Source organism: Tyto alba, unplaced genomic scaffold (assembly GCF_018691265.1).
Source record: "Tyto alba isolate M040663 unplaced genomic scaffold, T.alba_DEE_v4.0 Super-Scaffold_9, whole genome shotgun sequence".
Classification (NCBI taxonomy): domain Eukaryota; kingdom Metazoa; phylum Chordata; class Aves; order Strigiformes; family Tytonidae; genus Tyto; species Tyto alba.
The window spans coordinates 17,904,523-17,929,519 of record NW_024881330.1 but is presented as its reverse complement, the minus strand read 5'-3'; the positions used below and the strand labels follow the sequence as shown (position 1 = coordinate 17,929,519).

General features: G+C 35.1%; 1 protein-coding gene across 1 annotated transcript in view; it reads right to left on the bottom strand.

Annotated features, from left to right (window-relative positions):
- Positions 1-24,997, bottom strand: part of CSMD3 (CUB and Sushi multiple domains 3) — a 703,442-nt gene that overhangs the window by 404,751 nt on the left and 273,694 nt on the right. Inside the window, exons 9-10 of the mRNA XM_042785878.1 lie at positions 24,018-24,105; positions 9,242-9,366 (exon numbers count right to left, since the gene is read on the bottom strand). Of these exons, the coding sequence (XP_042641812.1) occupies positions 9,242-9,366; positions 24,018-24,105 (213 nt within the window). The remainder of the gene's footprint in view (positions 1-9,241; positions 9,367-24,017; positions 24,106-24,997) is intronic.

The window sequence follows — 24,997 nt, the reverse complement described above, 5'->3', positions numbered from 1 at the left end:
GGAGGATGTTATAGCAGAGTTTTCCCTATGTTAACCATCTTTTGGGAATGGTAAGAGGATCAGATAATATCAGAGAATTTATCCATCTTTCAGTTTCTTTATAATTCTTCTGCCAGGTAACCAGTCTTACAGTACTGTAATCAAAACAATATATGGGCCCCTAATGGAATTTTTCTTCCTTTAGCAAATAGCAAAATGTTGTCTTTCAGCCTCTCTTCATACTTTGTCATAAATTTTCTCATATTACTTTGGAGAATTAATAAATGCAAATGAGTAGGGTAAAATAAAAATGCCAGTAAGTGGTGTGTGTGAACTGGGGACTGAATCATGATGGAGGGATGGTATGGAGTGCCTGTGAAGTCAAATTCCTGTCATTCCTTCTAGAAAACAAAGGAATACATGTCTTCACTAGATCTAATAAGTCTTTGTTTAGAGATTTATCTTCTTCTCACTGCATGTCAGATTTTAAAAAGTCGGAAAAAAGTTCTTTACAAATAACCTAACACATACAAAAAATGAAATTATTCTACATCTGTGATTCTTCAGAAGAATTTCTTTAAATGTCTTATTGTGATTCACTGATAATTTCCTGTACTTGGGAAGATGGAGTCATTGTACATGTGCAAAAGTGAATTAATACCAAATAAATACTGAATTAATACTAAAAGTATATTGAATTTGTTAAAATAATAATAGTAACTTCATATTTTATATCAATAAGCACCACTGAAGTGCCTAACAACAAAATTGATGGCTATAAGATAATGTGATGAATATCTAATACCAAGCTATACAAGGAATAATATCTCAAAGAAAGTGGCTAGATTTCACACCATCAAAGTGTGAATCAAAGATTTACAATAGATTTTCTCTCCATTTTACACAATTAACAGAAAACATCAGCACATTTTTCTTTCAGCTTTGAAAGCACTTACAATAGTCTGTAACATTAATATAATGTAAAATCTGCTGTCCACTACTGGGACACTGCGTATGTCTTCTTTTTGTACTCCTAGGTGCTCAGCTGACTTTGCTTTAAAGGCAGCTCTGATGTGGTGCAGCTGTAAAATGGGATCAACTTGTTGGAAAGTGCGTGTGACAAAGAGCTACAGTAAGCCCTGTTAGTTCTCATTCCACTCAGGACCTGCATTTGACAGCTCAGGCACATGGTACTTACCTGAGCTACTTTGTAGTGTGCCAATGCATGCAGTCTGAGAAACAAGCATGACCAGGACACCATACTCAGTCAAAGAGTTATGATCTCATTGGAATTGTAGAAATGCAGTGAAATAACTCACATGACTGAGGTACCGTAATGGATGGTTGTGAGCTATCTAAGAAATGCAGGAAGGGTAGAAGAGGAGTGGTTGGCCTGTATGTAAAAGAGAGGGTTGTGTGCATGGAGTTTATCAATGACAGGAGAGCAGTTCTCTTCTAGAGACCCTTTGTTTCAAAATTGTTGAGATCTCTGTGAGAGGAAATCTCATGGTACATTTTTGCTACAGACCACCTGGTCAGAGCCAAGCCTTTCCCAAAAAACTCACAGAAGCCTAGGGTCTGCAGGCCCTAGTTCTCTCAGGGGACTTCAACTATCCTGATATTTGCTGGGAAAGCAACACTGTGGTGCAAAAGCAATCTGTGAGATTTCTGTAGTGAACTTTGGACAACTTCCTAACACAGTTGCAGAATGTGCTAAACAGGAGTGCTACCTTTTTAGACCTACTGTTCAAAAATAAGAAAGATTTATTTGGAGTTATGACCCTCAATGTTGGCCTTTCCCAAAATGACCATACCATCACAGAGTTTAAGACCCTAGAGGGCATGAGAAAAACAACAAAATAAAGACTGGAATTCAGAAGTCCAGTCCAACTGGTCCAACCTGGTTGCCTTCTATGATGAAAAAACACACTCAGTGAATGAGAGGAGAGCTATAGACATAATTTACCTCAAATTTAGGAAGGTGTCTGACAGTGCCCTTCAACACCTTCCTCACAAGGTCATAAAGCATGTTTGGGACAGACTGACCACAAGACATTTGGAAAACTAGCTATACTGCAGAGTTCAAAGAATGGTGGTTAAAGGCTCAAAGTCAAACTGGCAGACAGTTATTAGTGGAGTTCCTCATGAGCCAGTAAGGGATCTGATAGTATTAAATACCTTTAAAATTGATTTGAATGATGGGGTTGAATGAACACTCACCAAGTTTGCAGAAAGAGGAGAGGTAGTTGCACCAGAAGAAAGAGACACTATAGAAAGAGACCTCATTGGGATAGAAGACTGATCCAACAAGAATTACATGTGGTTCAGCAAGGATAAATGTAAAGCCCTATACAGGATAAAATAAGCCCCTGAAACAGTGAAGATGAGGGCTGGTCTTCTGGGAAGCAGTTCTGCTAAAAAGGCATATGGGGACCTTTGTGGACAGGAAGCTGAACAAAACCCAGCAATGTGCCTTAGTAGCAAAGTAGACAAACTGTCTTTTGCTATCTAAAAGGTAGTTATAGAAAACATTTAGACAGTCTCTTCATAGGTTGCATGGAGAAAGAATAAAAGGTAACAGGCACAAGTTTCTTCAGGAGAAGTTCCATCTGGATATAAGAAAAAAATTCTCCCTTGTTATGAACTATTGAACATTGGAATATGTTGCTGAAAGAAGCGGTAGAATCTCCCTTACTGGGAGTAGTGAAGACTTGTCTTGAGACAGCCATGGATTACCTAATCTAAGGCCCTGTTTGCAACAGGAGATCAGATGATTTCCTGATGTCCTTTCCAGCCTAGACTTCTCTGATTCTTGGTCAGTGACTTAGTGTCAAAAGGAAAGAATAAATGAATGGGATTTCACAAAGGTTTGTTCTGGGTCAGGTTCATTCAGTATTTTCATTAACACCTTGCACAGCAGAATGAAGTGCATTTAACAAAGAGCTGGGAAGGATTGTGAATATATTAGCAAAGATAATTAGAATGAAAAATGAGAAAATGAAGAAATTACATTAAAATAGGATGCAATTCAGTAGAGAAAAGTGTAGGACAAAGCACAGAAGCAGGAATAATGAATTCACAAATACAGTGTAAGGAGCAAATCATTTGGCAACAAGACTTCAGAGGTTACAGTGGCTCAGAAACATAACCTGTGTAAAAAATACCCTACTGTTATGAAGAGACAATCAAACTGGAAGACATGCATATAGTTATAGGTAGAAAAGTGTGTGAAAAATCAAGAAATTATTCCTTCTCTCCACTGAGCAAAGTCCCTTCTAAAATTCTAAACCCATTTTCAGAAACTGTATTTTAAGAAAAACATAGACCTGTTGGGAAAATAATGAAAAAGGCTGGATGTCTATAATATGACCTGTGAGGAAGGACTGACTGAACTGCTCTTTGTTAGTTTAAAGAAGAGCAGGTATTTCTGAAGTATACAATAAGCCATTGAAAAGACTAATTAAATAACCTGCTCTTTATATAGAAGCACCCATTGAAATTAGTTGTTTACATACAGCAAAAAGTTGTTTACATACATTTGAACTAGAAAAATTCTTCTACTTCCAAGTTAATGAAAGACTGGAGTGCTTGAGTAGGATCTAAGAGCACTTTTCTTGGAAATAAATAATGTTAGACAAACATCTTCTGAGAATAAATACATATGGAGTAAAGAAGTAGTGCTGACCTGTTAGGACCACTTTCAGCCTTATTTATCTGTGAGGCACTATCTGTATATATGGTTGCATGCATACGTATACACATACATTTTTAGTCAGCTACATATTTAAGAGGTCCAGATACGTGTCTGCAATTTGGAGAGAAGTGATGCAAAGTTGGATTTTTAAAAAATGTACTACGAGTAAGTAAAGGTATTTATAAAGGCAAGATCTAAAATTCATAATGTACATTCTGCTTGCATATCCATATTAATCAAACTGATGTTTATAATCTGTTAAATGAAATATACTGAGTCCATGAATTCATTGTTGTTTTAAAAATCACTTTTGTCAGTGAAATGAACTGACCAAAATAGTAATACGAAGCAAAATCCCTGCATTCCAAATTTGTCAGAACTCAATTAAGACACATAATATAATTTGTTCCCTTTTCTACTAATAATCCAAATTACTTTCTATCTTACTTATTATTGATCATCATTTAAACCATAAATCGTGTCTCTTCTTTTCTCATATACAAAGAATTATTTCAAAACCACTTTTTCTTTCTACAGATCAGATGAGCTTTTCCAAAATAGTGTAGTTGTTGCAGAACTTGTTGCTGACTTGCCAGCAAACTTATAAAAAGCAGCATTCATAAATGTTTCACAGGGTCTGAGAAACAAGCAAGCAGAAAACAGGAGCAGCGGGCATAAAAATAAAAGGGCTAATCGACCAACTGTGAATAGACCTATCTGTTTCATTTCCTGAAACGTAAATGAGAGGAAGAGATTTATCAACTGACATATAGTTTCATAAAGTAGATAATTGTCTCTGCTTAAGCAAGTTGGCTTTGTAATAATGGCATTGCCCTGTAGGGGAATACTGAATCCCATGGCAGATGAATAAGTAGGGTCTCAATCCTGAAGTGTTTAAACTTTCTCTCTTCAATTAAGTCACAGAGAAGTTGATGTAAGCAGTCATGTTATTACAGGCACAGGTATTAATCATTTCTTTGGATACGAAAATACTAAAAACTGCAGAAATTTTAATCTCTCAAATAACAGACTTTATTTATTTTCAAATAAAAAACTGTAATGAAGTAGGCAATAAATGCCAGAGTTAGGATTCTATTGTAATTTCCTGAGCTTTTTTTTTTTCCCCCCTTAGGAAGGATGGGAAGGTGTTTGTTTTGCTGTCCTGTAACAATAGTATGCTACAAGATTTGCACGAGGCCAATTAAATTGGAACAGATTTTAAAATCTCCAGCAGAATTGTAGGTTTGCATGATGCATGGATCTTGAAAATGTCCACAAAAAGTCAACAAATGTCTGAGATGATGAATCTGCTTTAAAATTTCAATGAAATGCAGAAAGTGACCACTTAATTTTCGACTGCCTCTTATGTTAATTTATCTACTTGACTACAACATAAAGTCGTGCTTTCCATATAGGTGCAAATTCTAACTTCTTTTCAATATACCTTGTCTGTAAATCACAATGCATTAATTTTCTGCCATATTTCTTCACCAGGTCCATCTATGCAAGCAACTGCTGTTTTGCTAGGGTGACGGGAGACATAAATTAGAAAATATATTTTAAAAAATGAAAAAAAAGATGAAAAATAAAAGATGATTGTTGATAAACTACAAGGTAATCCAACTGCAATTAAATCTAGTCAGGACATCTGGTATAACTTTATAATTTTCTCAGTCTTTTCTAGAAGTCAGAAGGTTCAGAAATTGGCCAAACCATCAGAGTAGCATTTTCCTGGAAACTAGTTTTTAAGGACTAAAAGATGTTGATAATCTACAATATGTGATTATATTTTGGAAGTGTGATGTCAATTTTCCTTCTCAAAGTCTTATTGTATTTCTCTTGTAGAAATGCTTCAGATTTATTCCATATTCACCTTAATGAATATAATCTTATGCCAGTTTGGGCTGGTATTACATAACTCCTAAAAAGAGTTAATCTCTCATTTTTGGCAGGCAGTTATACTCAGCCACTCATATGTTCCATGAGAACAAGTCCTGAGGATTTATGATGTCAAACCAAATTCATCTAACCAAATTGGAAAGTTCCTGTTTAGAACTCTGCCCAATTGCAGTATATTAATGTAACTAATTATTTATATTTGCAAGCCATTTTTGAAAAATGTATCATTACTATAGGAATTCTGTTGTGTGCCCAGTGTAATTTATATAAGTTAATGAAAATAATTGCAAGTTGTACTGTTCAAATAGGAAACACCACATGATAAAAAGCAGCACTTTAAATGACATTTTAATGAGTAACGGGTGAAGTATCTGATATACCACCTGTGCCCTTGTTAACTGCAAACCTGCATCAGTTCAAAAGAAAACATTGATTTCTTGCATAAAATAACATTTATACATGATTGCCTAATTTGTTTGCCCAAATGGTTTGTACACAAACATGCAAGTTCAACAAGCAGATGCAGACATATTTTTGAAGATACTTTTTTCATGTTACTACGTGATATTTATGCTACTTATGCAAAATTCTTTCAAAATGTTTATTGTATGTTCTGTGCATGAAGCTTAGAGAAGACATAATTATTAGTCTAGATGAAATGTTTATATTCCAGCTTTAGTGTATCTAAGAGTCTAATTGAAACATCTTCTCAATCAGAAGAACCAAAATTACAGCACACCAAAGGTACTTAAATCAGTGATTTTAATGTAACTAATGACACTCTAAAGCATTTCATATTTGACAAACTGGAATATCTATACCAACTGTCTGACTTTTCACTCTATGGCAATGTATCAATTCCTAATAACTTTCTTAATATTGGTCCTCTGTTTTCTAAGGTGGAATTAGCTAGTTTTGTGAAGTTGGTGAGTGTAAAGAAGTGAAACACTGTCCTTTTGGTTGTGAATCACATGTTCTACCTATGAATAACTGTGGATTTGGATATTTAGTTAATACACATTCTGTGGTCTCACATATAGAAGTTTATCAGAATTGTTAGCTTTCAGTGGTTTTATTGTTTTCATTTTCTTTCTAGTTCAGTGCTTACTTTATCATTAGGCATACGTTTATAAATGTGATTTGTAAATAATTATACAATGTTAGTTCTAAATATTTATACTTGGAAAAAAAATTAAAAATGGACTGAAGAATGTGGTTACCATAATGTACTTAAGTATTTTGATATCTGCTGCTATTCAGAATTCAAAACTTATACAAAAGTGAAAAGCAATATATTTAACAGGCATTTATGCTTGACGGCCATAGTTCCCAAAACCTACTGAGCTGCCTTTCTAAACTTACAAGTAGCTATGCATACATCTCAGTCTTATCACAGTACTGCTGATAACACTCTACTGTCTGTTAGGAGAGATGTTTTCTAAAAAAACAGTGTGTGTGGTATTGATAAATTAAATGCTAATTGCAGTATGCTTTCTTTTTAGAGTGTCTTTTCAATAGCAAATTACTAGATTTTATTTTCAAATACATAGTACGCAGAGGATAGCAAGATATGCAGTACAGTTACCATTTACGTTACCATTTATGTGGGATATGAAACCCAAGAATCTTTAGAATGGCATTTTATTATGATTATCATACAAGAAATATATGAATCCTGACATACAGCCACACCTACATGTGATCTTAATGATGATTTTTTTTTTTCTTTTCATGAATCAGTTTTGAAATTTTGGTGTTCTTTCATTTATGAAACACAGAAAATTGGGATTGGAAGAACTTTGAATAGATATTTAGTCTATTACCCCAGCCTAAAATGAGATTACATGTGCTTAAACTCTCCTGGGTATATGTATATCTTACATGGTCTTGAAAATTTCTACTCACATACCTAAACATTTTTTACTTCAGAAAGTCTTGTTAGTGTCCAGTCATGAATGGTCCTTTGCACAATTGTAGCCCATTATATTTTATGCTTTCCCTCTTCTTTCACTGGATTCTTCTTTCTTTAGATCAAAGCAGATCAATTATTTCCCACTTGTTTATATTAAGCTATATTTTAGAGAATTTTGATCTTTTTTAATATTTTCTTCTGTCTTGTTTTCACTGGTCCACAACTTTCTTGAAACTTAATATCCATAGCAGAGAAAATCAGGGGTACTCACATTGCATAGTTTTAGGCACCTCAAGTGGGAGACAGGACCCTTGATATAATCACAGCTGTGTCTGACAACCTCCTCCAGTGAGTGGTCCACAGACTAGACAAATGTTGTCACACTGTTTAACAGTGTGTGTGAACATCCTTGTATAAGTATACAACACCCAGCTGGTTACATTGCAAGACTAGGAGATTACCATTCTAAAGTAGGCATCTAATTTAGGATATGTGGATATACTGCAAAACTCTAGTAGAAAAAGCCTTACTAGTTTTACTATAAATAAACTACATTACATGATTAATTCTGTTATGCGTGCGTGTCTGTGCTCGTGTGTATGTAACTCTTTTGTAATTTTTAGTAATTATACACATATATAGTACACAGTAGTAGCATATAAAATGTTAATAATATGTATATTTATATTTATATGTATACAGCTAAACTTTTTATTTGTTTATGTGATATGCTATTATTGAAGCAGATACTGCCATCATCCATTGTAAACCTATTTCTGTAGCCGTAACACCTATTATGTTTTTCTTCATCTCAGATTTGGGTAGCTGATTATTCCAAACTACATCTAGCACTTCATTCTTATCCATAGGGAGTCCCATTTAGACTGTCCTGGTATTTTATCAGCCAAAAGAAAAATCACCCATGTGATTTTCCAGCTTTTGTAGATTTCTACTATACACCATCTGGATACAACCCTCAGATACTTTTGCCCTCTTCAGCAGTTCAGAAACATCTCACAGTTCTCTCTGGACATCAGTATAAGTATCCATAGCCTTGAATTACAAGATAAACATCCCTTGTTTCCCATGCCCAAGCATTCTTTGTGAACAAACTACTCTTCAATATTAGGCTTTGTTGTTATGTGAATTTACATGTATATGTACATAATAAAATTGTTATTATATATACATACACACTAACGCTTTCAGTCCTTGATTCAGGCATTCATCATACTACTTGCCATGGTATTTGGACATGAAATATATTCATCAGAATAACTTTGTGCTTTTCTTCTCTTATATTTTTCTGTATTTTCTGCCCTTTATCCATTTGGTCAGGGTCAAAACCAGGTATAGATTTATTTCTGTAGTCCTTATCATTCCTAAATTCAAGTCTTTCTCATCTGTTTAGCAAATATGTAATGAAGTTGCTTCATGAACTTCTGATTGTATATTGAGTCACTGCAATTTTTAAGTTCAACTTGGTGAGTCTTAATACGTAGCATGTGATAGATTTTCATCAGCTCATTATGAAGCAAACTTCATTATGTAAGTTCCCAAGTAAAGTAATCATACAGAAATACAAAGTTCATATTAAACAAAACATTACACGTAGTCCCCACTTTTACTAAGAAAGTGGGGACACAAGTATTAAAACTTCAGGTAACTAGAAAATATTAATTTAATAGGATTGGCTATCAAACAATATCTAGAAATGAAATGAAAAAATCACTATAAGGGTAAGAATTCCTCTTTACCTTTACATACAGGTCTATGATCACTCCATGCAGCAAAAACTTCAGCTATCCTCTGACAGGTGATACTTTTTGAACCTTGTAGCACATAATCTTCATCGCAGGAGAACTGTACTGTTGCTCCCAAGCTAAAATTGAACAATGACATAAAAAGAAGAAGCATTTTTTTACAAATAGATACCAGTCCATTTTTCCGTACTTTTATGTATGATGGTCCTGACAAAAAATGCATGCATATAATCCAGTAATTTCTGCCCTTGGTAGTAAAAGACTGTAGGCTACGTAATAGTCTGACAGCGCACAGCATTTAGCCCTCCCTGGGCTTGCATTGGTCAGAGCTAGTTTACCTAATTTTAACAGTCATCTGGAGCTCAAGTGGTTATTTTCTGACCTAACTTCTGACTTCCATATAGTAATGGTTTGACAAACCTGAGCATTGTGCAACAAACAGCAACTGTTTATGTTAATTGAAAGTAGGCAAAAATGAGACAAGAACTGAGCAAATCACCTAGAAGAAGAGCTAAAAGATCAACCACAAGACTGAGGAAGAAATCCCCTCTATAAGCATTGTATTCCTCCCAGTAAAGACCTCAGGATAAAAATGACTTGCTGTAAATGGCCCCCACCCCTGATTCTTCTCGAGTAAGTGTGGTTCTTTTGACTTTAGAACCAGAGGGACATTGGAAGGAAGGACACAATACCAGAGAAAAGACTTAGATATTGATGAGGTTTCTTATATTAAAACAAAACAATTTATTAATAAGATTTTCCTGTATTAATTTCTGGGCTTCAGCAAGAGAATTGTGGCCAGCAGGTTGAGAGAGATCATTCTCCTCTCCTCTGTTCTTCAGAGACCCCACCTGCAGTGCTATGTTCAGCTCCGGGGCCCCCAACATAAGAAGGGCATAGACCTGCTCGAGCAGGTCCAGAGAAGGCCACAAAGATGATCTGGGGCTGGAGCACCTCCCTTATGAGGACAGGCTGAGAGAGTTGGGGTTGTTCAGCCTAGAGAAGAGAAGGCTCTGGGGAGCCTTTATAGTGGCCTTCCAGTATTTCAGGGAGGCCTACAGGAAAGTTGCGGCGGGACTCTTTATCAGGGAATGTAGTGATAGGATGAGGGGTCACAGTTTTAAAGCTAAAGAGGGTAGATTTAGATTAGATATGAGGAATAGATTCTTTAATGTGAGGTTGGTGAGGCACTAGAATGGGTTTCCCAGAGAAGCCATGGATGCCTCGTCCCTGGAAGTAAGTGTTCAAGGCCAGGTTGGACGGGGCTTCTGAACAACCTCATCTAGTTGCAGGTGTCCCTGCCCATGGCAGGGGGGTTGGAACTAGATGATCTTTCAGGTGCCTTCTAACCCAAAACATTATATGAATCTATGAATCTATGATTCTGTAATTTGGACTAGGAATGCATTATTGTAAATAGACTAGTAATAGTTGCTTTTTATATAGTTAGTAGGTTAAGATTTTAAATAGGCAAGCAGTGAAGTCTTGGCTCCATATAAGTGGTGTGTTTTCTCTTTCCAGTAAGAAGATCCTGAATATAACAGCTAGTAGACAATGAAAGTTACAGGGTGAATATGAACATCTGTTCTTTTAACTGGCATATGTTTCTCAAATTAATGGAATAAAATAAAATAATTCTGAAAACATCTTTATAGGTTTTCAGCTGTGATTATTTATGAAGTGATAATGATGGCTTCAGAAGATTTTGTACTTTTCCATATGGAGCTGACATTTGGTGCTGAAAAGTTGGCACAGAACAAAACAGGAAATAAGCCCAGAAAAACTTGTTTTGTTTGTTTGGTTTGGTTTGATGTTATGTTATATTTTTCTGAGGGGAGGATTTGTTTAGTTTTTTGTGTTTTTTTTTGTGTGTTTTGTTTTGTTTTGTTTTGTTTTTCCAGTTTGGAAAGGCTAAAAATCTCGATACATGAATGTGCATTATTGATATAATTCTTCATGTCTTTTAATATCATTGTTGCTTCAAGTCCCGATTACACTGGAAAACAGTCAATATATCAGGCTTTTCTATGACAGCAGTATCTTACACTCCATAATTTTATCTTCCTGTTTATAAAGGCTTGTTCATCACAGTTGTAAAGTTTTTTTTATAAACTCTGTCTGTGGACAACCTATAGTATCACAGAGAGTACCTTTTACTTTATCAGTTGCTAAATGTTCATTATTACATTTTTGAATCAAAGATGATGTTACTATTATATCCTATTCTGTATATAAAACTGTTGAGGAAGAATCATAGACCTGCAATTTAGTGTGCTTATGCACAAAAGATTTTGTGCACAGAAGATTTATATTTGCTTGTGGCAAAAATGAATGATATTTGGAAATACTCTTTTCTTCCCTGCTAATTAAGAAGAAATAAACCTATAAGACTAGATGTTATTAAAGAAATTCTGAGAAGAGTCAAGCAAACTTTTGAAAATCTCATGTATGGTGATACTGCATTTTGTATTGAAGGATATTTTGCAAGTGGAATTTGGGGGAGTATCACCACTTTTATTACCCTTATATTGGGTACTGATAAAGCTTTATATTTTGGTGTCATTGTTTAATCCCAGCTGGCAACTAAACCCCACACAGTTGTTTGCTCACTCCTCCATCCATAGAGGAAAGGGGGAGAGAATCAGAGAACTAAAAGTGAGAAAACTCATGGGTTGAAATAAGAACAGTTAAATAACTAAAATAAAATAATAATAATAATGATTATTATTAATAATAATAATGAAAAATAATATAAGAAAAAGACAGAGATAAATAAAATCCAAGAAAAGACAAATTACACACAATGCAATTGCTCATCACCTGATGACCAATGCACAGACAGGCCCTAAGTAGTTATCCGCCCCTCCCAGCCAACTTCCCCCAGTTTATATACTGAGCATGATGTTCTGTGGTATGGATATCACTTTGGCTAGTTCGGGTCAGCTGTCCTGTCCATGCCTCTTTCCAGCTTCTTGTGCATCTGCTCACTGGCAGGGCATGGGAAACTGAAAAGTCTTTAAATTAGGCTAAGCATTACTTAGCAATAACTAAAACATCAGTGTGTTATCAACATTATTCTTACACTAAATTCAAAACACAACATTGTACTAGCTACTAGAAATAAAATTAACTCTATCCCAGATGAAACCAGGTATAAAAAACATGTGATGAAACCTTGCAGAAAAAAATCATACAGTATCATTTACCAAATATGAGTGATTTCAGGAAGGTAATTCCACGAACATGACCAAGACTAGCTTTTTACAATAAGAAAGACAAAAAGCTACAGTATTTTGAAAAGCCTTCTAAAAGGAGAATATCATAAAATTGGAAAAGCACATATTCCTTTTCCTTCATTATCCTTAATTTTAGATGGCTTAATATTAACAAATATTTCCGTTATATGTAATAGCTGACACTAATTACATGACCAATGGTATTCCATGCGCTAGGCACAGATAATACCATGGATTTTAGTTAGCATAAAGTACTAGGGCACGAAGACCCACTCATAACCTAACTAAATACAGGTGTGCTGATACTCTGTGAAAACAGAAGAGTAGTCCTTATTCATGGGGGAATAAGGGAAGTGTTGATATAAAAGCAAACAACATGGAAAAGTAAATTATTTTTAATGGTGTTTGTCATTGTACATCTGTTATCATTTCCCAATGACTTTGTGTACATATATATCTGTATATGAGGCTTTAAAAAAATCAATTCAGAAGTCTGAATAACTCACAATTATGTAAGGTTTGATTTTCTCTACTAATTCTTCTATAACTGAACAGAAGAAAATAACTTCTTTAGTTAATTACATGTGCATAAAAGGAATTTGTTGTTTTGTTTTATTTTGTTTTTATTTTGGTACAGTTCCCTGAAAAATATTCCCTCATAATTTGGCCACCGGGAAATTAGTATACCATCAATAATAAATAGTAGTAGCACATTTCATTACAGCTCAAACATTATCAAAATATCAGATCACAGGCTCATTGATTTCAAAGAATTCTGCCTAGATTTACAGTTACATTCAGTCAGGACCTGAATTAACACTTTTTCTGGGATAATGCTCACAGTAAGTGCTTTTCAGTTTTATTCTAGTCAAAATACCAGGTGACTTTGTTTTCATAACATACCTTTTGTATAGAATATTAGCTAGATGATCTTAGTTTCAGATCTTTATTTAAACTTTTTTCTTATATATAATCCCACAACAGATCTCAGAAGCTTTCCTCACTGTTTGCCTTGATAAATGATTTTATATATATACATGGCTTACAAGACTTTGGCCACACTGTGTATGCAGTTCTCTGGGTATTTTAAGATTAAACATGGAGTAACTCCCCAAAAGTCTATGTTACAGCAGCTTTCCTATGTGACCTTGTAAGTCATGGAATTATCTGAGCCTTCGTAGGTGGATGCCATAGATCTCTAGCCCATTTTCCAGCCTTTGCTATGTAACCTATTTTAAAAAAATTTGGTTTGTAAATCTCTGCAAGCAAAGCATCTGTACTGGCATACTTATTCATTTAAATAAAATATTTAAGGCTCCTTTTCAACTCTAAAACTGGCACTTTTGCAAAGAGGTTGGAAGAGGACTAAGGATATCACTTAACAGCGACAGGATATCATTATTGATTTGGCTGGGAACTTCAAATCTGGGTTTGATCCCAGAAGGTATAACATTCCTTTTTGCCGAAATACATACTAAAATTAGTTTTTTCTCTACAGGGTTTGACTTGTAAAGAATAAACACTGTTTTTCTTTCCTTACAGATGGGGATTTTAGTGCTGTAATAGTAATTTCAGTTTCAGTTGAATTTACAAAGGCAGACAAAAAATTAAAAAGATTGAGTCCAAATTCCAAAGATTAACTTTTGTTAGGTAATCAATTCAAATACATCTATGATGAAAATAAATAGTTACTAAAGAAGATTGATACTAAACAGAACAAGAATAAGTTTAAGGGAGCTAAAAATGTTAGATGTTTGAAAGGAATGGTGTCAGCACAATATAACTGATGAAATCTGGGGAGTACCTAGGCTTTACAGGGAAATAGATAATAAGTAATGAGGACATGAAAGATGATATAGTCACCTGAACAGACATCTCAGTAAAGGAAGATTTGATAGTGGATAACAGCTCTATAAACTATTCCAAGAACTGTTCCTGGTTGTATAAGAAATAAAAATGTTTGTGAAAGAAGGGGATAAAAAAGAGCTGCAGAGTCCATGAAAAACAAAGGAAGATATAAAAGTGAAAAACTGAGAAAAATGAAAAAAGTAAATATGTAAATGTCCTTGCAAGGTAAGGCTAAAAAGTTTATATATAAGACTGTAGAAAATGAGCCACAAGGCAGATCACAGAGTTGGGGGAAATTTCAAAATTATGAAATAGAAAGATGATCAATCATTAATGTTTAAAACTGCACTCAGCTACTCCAGGGACTATATGGTTAAGAAGGTTCAAATGGTAGAAATTGGGAAGACAAGAATCACTTTTTCAAGATTAGGTTTTCACAAAAAATCTATCTGGTATAGAAAGAAATGTTGAGAAAATCTGAACCCTTTTGACTATTCGAAAAAAAGGAGCACCTGGAAAAAAAAAAAAAAAAAAAAAAAAAAGAAATATATTTCCTTTAACTAACCATGGACTGATTTAAAGAGGAACCACTGAGCAGAAAGTACTCCACTTACTAAAATATTGAACAGATAGTAGCAAAACTATAACTGTAAAAAATTCTAGAGGGTTGAAATGATTATGAAGACTTAACAAGTCTGATAACTATTTTTATCACCTCCAAAAGTATAAATTTCATTCACATTACCTACTCTACTTTACTTGTCTAAATCAGTTTGGGTATTAAGCTGATATAAGCACTGGGCCAGCAGAAACCTCATGAGGTTACTCATAGAGGTAACTCATAGATGTACCTCTCATAGAGGTACAAAGTTCTGCATTATTGATCAGCAATGTGTTCACATCCTGCATAAAGCAAACTATATACTTGTTCTCCAACTTCAGTAAAGATATTGATAAAACTCTGGAGGGTTTGGGGAATAGTCAGAGGCTGAGAGCACATGACATACAGTAAAAAGTTGAGGCAGGTTTAATTAGCCTGACAAAGAGGAGCTAAGGTACTATCTAACAGCAGACAATAACTACTTCAGAACTTTACAAAGATAATGAAGCCAAATTTTTCTTCATATGGCAGAAAATATACAAGGAGCAGTTTAAGAGATTCAAGTTTTACCTTATAAGAAGCTTCTTCCAAGAAAGGCAGGGCAGAACTGGAACAGCATACCCAGGCTGTTGTAAAATCTCCATTCTTAAGAGTCTTCAGGACTGGCTAAATAAAGTCACAGGTGGTCTGATTTAGTGCTTGTATTAGTCCTGCTCTGGGCAGGAAGTTGGAGTTGATGCCCTCTCAAAGATCCTTCCAGTCAATATTTTTATGACTCACTCAAGCTGTTCAATTTATTTTGAACTCATATAAAGCTTTTGCATCTACAACATCCTGTGCTAAAGCAGTTCATAGCTTCAAAAATGCATGTTTGACCTGTGTCTCAGTAACCTCAGCTTCCAATTTCTATTTCTAATAGGACAAAATATGACTGCTAGTAGGTTTTCATGTTTAGGAAGAAAACCTCAAACTTTGGATATATTTGGTTTCACTAAGGGCAAATTGTGCCTAACAAATATGGTGGCCTTCTGTGATGGGGTGAATGAAGGAAGAGCAACTGATGTCATATACCTGGACTTGTGCAAAGCATTTTATACTGCCCCACATGACGTTCTTGTCTCTAAATTGGAGAGACACAGATTTGACGGATGGGTCACTCAGTGGATAAAGAATTGGCTGGATGGTCACACTCAAAGAGTTGCAGTCAACGGCTCAATGTCCAAGTGGAGACCAGTAATAAATGGTGTTCCTCAAGGGTCAGTGCTAGGACCAGTGTTGTTTAACATCTTTGTCATCAAAATGGACAGTGGGACTGAGTGCACACTCAGCAAGTTTGCTAATGACACCAAGCTGTGTGGTCTGGTCAGCACACTGGAGGGAAGGGATGCCATCCAGAGGGACCCTGGCAGGCTTGAGAGGTGGGCTCATGAAAACCTCATGAAGTTCAAAGCCAAGTGTAAATTTCTGCACACGATCAAGATAATCCCAAGCACAAATACAGGCTGGGACATGAATGCATTAAGAGCAGCCCTGTGGAGAAGGATTTGGGGATATTAGTGGATGGAAAACTATGAGCCGGCAATGTGTGCTCGCAGCCCAGAAACCCAACCATACCCTGGGATTCAGCAAGAGAATTGTGGCCAGCAGGTTGAGAGAGATCATTCTCCTCTACTCTGCTCTTCAGAGACCCCACCTGCAGTGCTGTGTTCAGCTCCGGGGCCCCCAACATAAGAAGGGCATAGACCTGCTCGAGCAGGTCCAGAGAAGGCCACAAAGATGATCTGGGGCTGGAGCACCTCCCTTATGAGGACAGGCTGAGAGAGTTGGGGTTGTTCAGCCTAGAGAAGAGAAGGCTCTGGGGAGCCTTTATAGTGGCCTTCCAGTATTTCAGGGAGGCCTACAGGAAAGTTGCGGCGGGACTCTTTATCAGGGAATGTAGTGATAGGATGAGGGGTCACAGTTTTAAAGCTAAAGAGGGTAGATTTAGATTAGATATGAGGAATAGATTCTTTAATGTGAGGTTGGTGAGGCACTAGAATGGGTTTCCCAGAGAAGCCATGGATGCCTTGTCCCTGGAAGTAAGTGTTCAAGGCCAGGTTGGACGGGGCTTCTGAACAACCTCATCTAGTTGCAGGTGTCCCTGCCCATGGCAGGGGGGTTGGAACTAAGATGATCTTTAAGGTCCCTTACAACCTAAGCCATTCTGTGATATTTTTTTCCATTAGGAAAAAAGTATGAGTGAATATTAAATAAGACAGTTAAACAAATTTGAGAAAACTCTTTAATGTCATATCTATTTTTGAAGTCTCTATCATCTGCCCCAAATTTGGGATCCCTTTTCAAAGAACATAAACTAAAAGCAGTAAGAAGGAGTCTAAAATGAAGCTATAGAATTTCTAAAGGGTGTGAACAACATGATTTAAAATTTTGAACTTCATATGATATTTTTATTGAATATTGTTATTTTAACAGGTAGCATATATGTAGCAAACTATCATTTTAGATTCCTTTCCTCCATTATTTGATATATTATTTAAATTACTATGGAACAAGAATCAACTATGCAAGGAATCCAAACTTCAACCTCAGCTGTAACAATAAATTATATTATTCTGCATTTTGAACTTACATTTCTCTTGTAAATTTTGTGATGGATAAGTGGGACAGACTAGAACAAGAAAGATAATGCAGCTTGGATTTTTGCACAGATGTGCAGGGAATACATCTGAATTTATACATTGCAGTACCATTCTGGTTTTGTCGAATGAACTGAAAAGTCATATATATACTAAAGCATTAAAAAAAAAGTATTTTCCAAGATTCACATCTTTCTGCAATATTAACTTACTCTGTCCATACCTGCAGCCAAACAATTTTGAAAGAGTACACCATTGTTTGCCATAGAAAAAATCCCACAACCAAAAATACCCAAACATCAGCTCTTAAAGCCTGTCCCTATCAAAGAATTAATTTAACATTATGATACCTTTCAATGGTAGTGTAAATAAATAACCAGTATTGCACTACATTATTTTCTCCATCCGCAGTAAAAGAAGCTAAAGTTATACCTAAGATTTCAAGACTCTGCAGTGAATCAGGTCTTCTTAACCTAGCAACTCTCTACACACCACTGATTCATAATTATTTATGTACAGTGTCCTGGTTTTGAGTGAGTGGTGGGGTTTTTTGGTAGCAGGGGAGGGGGCTATAGGGGTGGCCACCTGTGAGAAGCTTCTTGAAGCTCCCCCAGCTCCAAGTCAGCTCCACTTCTGCACCAAAACTGAGCCAATCAGCTGTGCCTCTACGATAACGTATTTAAGAAGGGACGTGGTGACGTGCAGTCGGACTTGTGAGGAGGAGTTGCTGCAGCTGCATGAACACCAAGGTCAGTGGAGCAACAGAGGAAGAAAGGAGTGGGGAGGTGTGCCAGAGCAAAGACCCCCCTGTATCCTGTGGTGAGATGACAGGGCGGCCCCCCCTGCCACCCATGAAGATCTATGCTGGAGCAGACACTGATTTATGGCCTGTGTTTTTTGCCTAGATGATCAAGGTGACTGTGCCCAAAGAAGGCCGGGGTCTTGTGGGAAAAGGTATCCTCCACTGTTGTAATTCAGTACTGGGAAGATTGAAGCATGTGGGAGTATCCCACGCTGGAGCATCTCAGGAAGGGCTGAAGCCCATGGGAGGGACTCCAGTTGGAGAAATTTGGTGTCCCATGCTGCAGCAGTGTGAGGAAATGCTGCAGCTTGTGGGAGGGACTCATGCCAGAGAAAGTTTGTGGAGGACTGTCTCCTGTGAGAGAGGGACCACAATGGAGCAGGGGGAACAAGATGGAAGAAGCGGGAGCACTGACTGCACACCCCATTCCCTGCCCCTGCACCACTGTGGGGAGGAGGTAGAGATATCGGGAGCAGAGCTGAGCCCGGGAAGAAGGGAGGGGTGGGGGAAAGTGTTTTCAAGATGTGGCAATGCTTCTCACTGTCCTACTCTGTTAAGTGTTGTTGGTAGTGTCTGTAATAAATGTATGGGGTTTTTTTCTTCCCCTAACGAGTCTGTCTTTTGCTCATGACCATAATGAGTGACCTACCCCTCCCAGTCCTATCTTGAATCACAAGCCTGGATCATCTGTCCCTTCTCATTGCCGGAAGAGAAGGGGAAGAGAGTGGCTGCGTGGTGTTTGACTGATGACCAGGCTCAAACCATGACAGCAGGCTACAGATAGAATCCAACATAGTTTTTTTGTAAGCGTGTTGAGCTAAGCCACAGCGTCAGTCCCAAATTAAGAGCATTCATAGGAACATTTTTGTAGTTCAATTGATATAGTACTTGGAAATATTACTGTAAAATTTTAGGATTCCAAGATACAATGTTAGAATAGCTGAATCTTCAAAACTTCAGGTCAAGAAAAATCCTTACTATGTTCTGAACAAACTAAAGTGATGACTAAATTTCAGGTGCAGAGGATTTCCCAACACTCTGGAGATCACTGGTAATTCTGCTTAAACAGTTCTTAAGGTGTCGCCTTTTCCCACAAAGTTTGTACTGTCAGAGGTTTCTGCTTAACAAAGGAACCAATTAACTGCTGACAAAAGAAACATGTCCTATTCCCCTTTAAACTAAGCTCACATCTCACACTGCAAATCATCGTTAATACAAACTTCATATGCTTCTTTCCTTCAGTAGAATCTGTATTTTTAAGACCAAACTTACATCTTTGCAGCTGTCCAACAGCAATCACTGCTTTGTTTTGATCTAAATTTGATCTGAATCTCATCTTTAAATACCTAGTTGGACTACATTACAGAGGTAGAGGGATAGAGATAGGCTCATTCATTCATTTCATGAAGCCGGAACTATGGGATGGTGGTAGAGGAACATGTTTGCTTCATAATAAAATATTTGTCCAAGTATAATTCAGTTTGGCTTTGTTTAATCCGATATAAAGAAAGAAAAAAAGCCTCCAAACCCCAACAATTAAAAAAAGCAACAATACCACATGAATTTTTCTCTTCATCTATTGCACCTTTCTTATATTTTCTATAGTGGCATTGATTCTAAAATTGGACACTCATGTAGAGAAGATGTGTATTTTACTGTATGTCAGGTAACGTAAAATAAACTGTTGGAAATTCCAGCAGAATGAATACTTGTATATCTAAAATTTTAAGAAACTTCTAGGGAAGGGAAGTTTTATTTCTAAGGTAAAATATCTTTTTCAGTACAGGAAAACCTAGCAGCTATTAGTCTTCCGGTCTGTATTTGAGCTTGCAAAGGCCTCATGCTTAAATAGGCATCTAGTATCAGAAACAATGTCTTTAAAAATTCAAAACATAGCCATGGGGAATTTTCACATTAGATAAAATATCCAAAAGGGTGAACATGGAATATCAGGTCCTAAAGAATGTCATGAAATGCTGCTGTTTTTCTCTCTGTCAGGTATAAGCCAACCTGAAAGAAATTTTCCATAGTACTGTACTTTTTTATCTAAATGTAAGCATTTTCTTTCAATGTCATATTTATTTATTTTAAAGAATTAGTAGCTTTCTTATTCTAGAAGATTATGAAGCAATTGAGCAACCATTATGACAATGGCATGAACTGAAACCAGGTTAATATAAACAGGAATATTATTCAGTCTGTTGAAAATTTATAGTTTGCTTTTGTTCCTCGTAAAACATCTTCTCAGAGTATCAAGTGTTCAACTTGAGATAAATGACATATACTAACATTCACCAGTCCTGCTCTTTACAAGTACAAATCTCACCATTCACATTTATAAGACCTTTAACAAGCCTTAGGTAGGAAACCACCTTATTGATCCCTAATATGTGGAAGTTGAATACAACCAAAGGAGTAATTGTTTCTTTTTTTAAGGCCTGTTGATAGTGACTAGAAATTTTGCACATGTGTGTGTGTATATGTCCTCCCATGATTTCCAAATACAATGATTTTGCATTAAAAAGAGAGGCCACCACTAAAATAGTGGAAAGACTCAATCTTTTGAAAAGAGAATAGTCTTTTCTGGATTGTTTCTGAGAGCTACACTCAAAATACACCTGCCTATTAAGGAGATGTTGCACTAGAAGGGGTTTATTTAGAGAAAATTATCCATACCAGTTTATTTTTATCTAGTAAGAAACTGAACCATGAAAATTCAAATATTTAGTTGAAAGGAATTAGTCTGAGGACAGCTTTCCAGCATAAATTTGAGGTGGCAGTGAAGCCATTGAAAAGTCTATGCTTTCATTAACTGCTACTGCTCTGCAATCTAATCTGTTAGAGAAACCAGGAAACAAGTAGGCTGCTCTTAAAATCAGCAGGATTTTAGACTGTTACTAGAATTTGCCATCAGTAGGAAGAGGATCAGTTAAGTACTACTTTGTTTGGATTTTGTAAATTTTTCATTTTTTCTTACTTTGTAAAAAGATTGTTTCCATACTGATGTCAAGAAGTCATATCAAAATAAGGATCAATACAAAAGAACTGAGTTCAGTTAGATCTGAAAACACATTCTGTGGTGGAAGGTGAAAAATGCTTCTTTACCAAAATAAATATCCCTGCCCCCTGAAATTGCAGCCCATAAGACCAACAGCACAGTTGTGTGTCTGTCATATCTTCTGTTTATTTTGTTTTGAACAAAATCTTATTTACCTTTTTTGTTCACCAAAAATGTCATTAAACTGAACACATCTTTTCACTTTCACTTTTTCCACCTCCAGTGGATATTGTATGTGTAAGCCATGTTCCTTCACTTACATACACTAGAAATGTCCTAGTTATTTATGCTTTTCCAGTATGATGGGATGGAATTTATTATTATGTTATACATATAAGAAATAAATAGCACATTCATGGGAGATGATAGAAAAGATGATCTTCTCTCACGGACAATTTGGGGATACTTTCTCAAGAAATGATAAAAATCACTGAGTTCAGTGAGAAATTAGGAAAAAAACCCCACACTTAAAAAGGAAACGTCGATTTTGATATCTTGTATATTTTGTATTCTATCATTCTGTACTCCGAATGCCTTCTCCTTTCATTTTCTCATAAATTAATTTGAAATGGGAAATCTAGATAGTCACATCATCACAGTCTATAGTGAAAAATATTATTAAATTATATCCTAATAGTTTGGTCTAAAAGAAAGATGAGGGCATGTTCATCATCATATATCCTTGAGGTACTGCCCCTCACATAAGTTTAACTTGAATGATCTTCCAGGTAGGTCTTTCAGTGGTCACTTAAAGAGACAACACTAGAAAAGGACTTGCAGATTCTCTGTCAAAGACTTTCACTACCAAGCCAAATTTCTGAGTTTAAAAAATGAAACACTGGCTTAAGCAATGATTCTACGAAGCATGACAGTTAAGAAATACAGTTAATTTATTGTAATTTGTCTGAAAATATCCAGAAATCATTTTTTTTTGTCAGATAATGTCAGAAATTGCATTCTATATAAAATAAGTTATAAAGCTTTTTCTGATGCACATTGAACTTTTTATTTTCTAAAAACTAGAGAAATGGAGAGACTATAATAACTAACTGAAAAATTATAATAACTAACTGACTGTCAACTAGAACATTTACATGGGATGTCTTTGTCAATTATATGTTCTGCTTGTTTATGGGGATAAAAGACAAAACAAAACAAAACAAAAAGTACAAGAAGTTATGTAAAAGAATGAAGTAACATAATTTCATAAAATCTCCGTTTGTCTTCCAGATTAACACCTATTGTCTTCAAATGTTAGGAAGTATGCTGTGTGATATGTAAAATAAAAAATATGTAAAATACAAAACTGAATGTAATAAAACAAATTAATTTGAAAATGATCAATCTCACTCTTACTTAATTTTTCATTTTCTCTTTCCATACTTAGGTATTTTGAAGGGATTTGTAAACATGGTGATAATGTGAAATTAGCATATGGTGTAAAGCAAAAACGTAGCCTTAGATTTATTCTTTAAATACAGTCTAAAATTTGTCTATATATCGAATATATAAAAATAAGTATGCTTAATCATTTTTAGTATGTGATGAAATGAATGTTCAACAATTGAAAAGGAAACAATTCAGAAACTCAGATAAGAGATTAAAAATAATTCAAAACATTTTCAATAAGTGATTATACTTATTGTATAATACAATAAGTGTGTCTACTGATATATCAACCACTGTTGTTACTGTCAGTAGGAGTCATATATGTTCACTGTAAAAAAGACATAGGATGTTTTGAAAGAGTATTGCAAACTGTTTTTTTTTTTTTTCTTACAAGATATTGAATTTGAAAGATAGATGATTATGGAGGAGGAAAATGGGCTAAAATTTGAGTTTAGGTTAAATAAAGAAAAGGTGGAATAGATGACTGGCAGTGTATATTTCTTTGATTCTTTAGAATCCTTCTAGAAAAATTTGAAAAAGCCAGCAAAAAATAGAATGTATTAATTTGCTAGAAGTTAAATACAACTTTTCAGTTCTGGTTTTATTTATTTTTAGTACAGTAATACTATACACTACCAATTTGGTATATATCAAAATTAATTAAAAAATTAGTCTGCATTAAGAGCACTAAACCACTCTGAGGACTACTGAGGAAATACACCTGAATGTATCAAACTTTTGGGTTCCTGAAAAACATACTGTAGAAAATGTAATATTATCTGTTGGAGACCAATAAATATTTCTATAATATCTGAAACCTCTTCTGTGAGGTTTTATGGGTCTTTTTGTGTTGCATTCAGTTTTGCTTTGTCCTTCACAAAAACCTCCAGTACCATATGTACAATCAATATTTGTAGATCTAATAGAGTATTTACATGAGAAAATTATTTTAACTTACCTTCAATCCAATTTTTGTCAGATTATCAGATATATGCTGTCTTCCAAGTAGGTATTTTATCTTCTTTGCATATTAAGTATAGGCTATGTTGCACTACATAATTTTATACAGAATTCCATTTCACTTTTTACTGAGAAGTTCAGTTTTGAAAAAGTAGCCCAACAATAGCAATAAATTTTTAACATATACATTTTCCAAGTTCAGTATTAGAGAAATGATACAAGGTAGGGTTTATATTTTACCTAAAATCTGAGCCTATCCGTTTTCCATTTTCTGGTTCTCCAGGATCTGGACACAAATTGGATGCCTGTTTAATACCTCCCTCATTTACTGCAAAAAAAAACAAAACAAAACAAAACAAAACAAACAAACAAACAAAAAAACAAAGTAAACAAACAAAAAAGATAAAATAATACAGTTTTTAGGAAATACAGAGTCAAGCAATTAACAAATATGATAAAATACATTATCTGCATTTTAGGTCTTTGAGAATGGATTTTCTACAGAATATGAACACCCAAGTAATCTCTAGTTTCAATACATAAATTTCTCCTCAAAATAAACAAAGCATGTGTTTTCTGTTTTTTTTTTTTTTTTTTTTATTTCATAAAAATAACATAAATTTTATATATGTTGAACTAATTAGCTAATTTTTTTTGCTTGTAATATTATTGAACCCATATGAAAATATTACTGTTCTTATACAAACATTAACATTTAAAGGAGTGTTCAACAGGTTTAGGACTAAGATTTTGCTCTGAACATAATTTAATAAATGTCATCTCCACTAAGAGCTGACCTTTTCTCCTTGAATTATAATAAAACTTGAATTCATAGGTTCATGCTGAGAGAAATGTCCTTAATCAGTATTGAAAATATAGATACCCCAAAAATACAGTGTTCTGAAAGTAAACTCAAATGCCAGTTTGATTTACATACATTTATCTTACAATAAACTAAAATGGATCTTCAGAGAGAAACTTCCTGTGTATCTTTCAGTGTTTTTCCAGAAATTTGTATGTAGTGATCTAGCCCTCAGCCGTTTTCATTCATTTTTTTTTTCACTGCATTAAATACATTCTCATATTTTTTACATCTTGCAAAAGTATCTTACAAAAATAATTTTAGGCCAAAATAATTCTATTAATTTTGTAGTTAAATTTTAAGTGAATTGAACCAGGAGTTAGGAGTTCCCCCCCCAAAAAATTACCAAAGGTTGTTG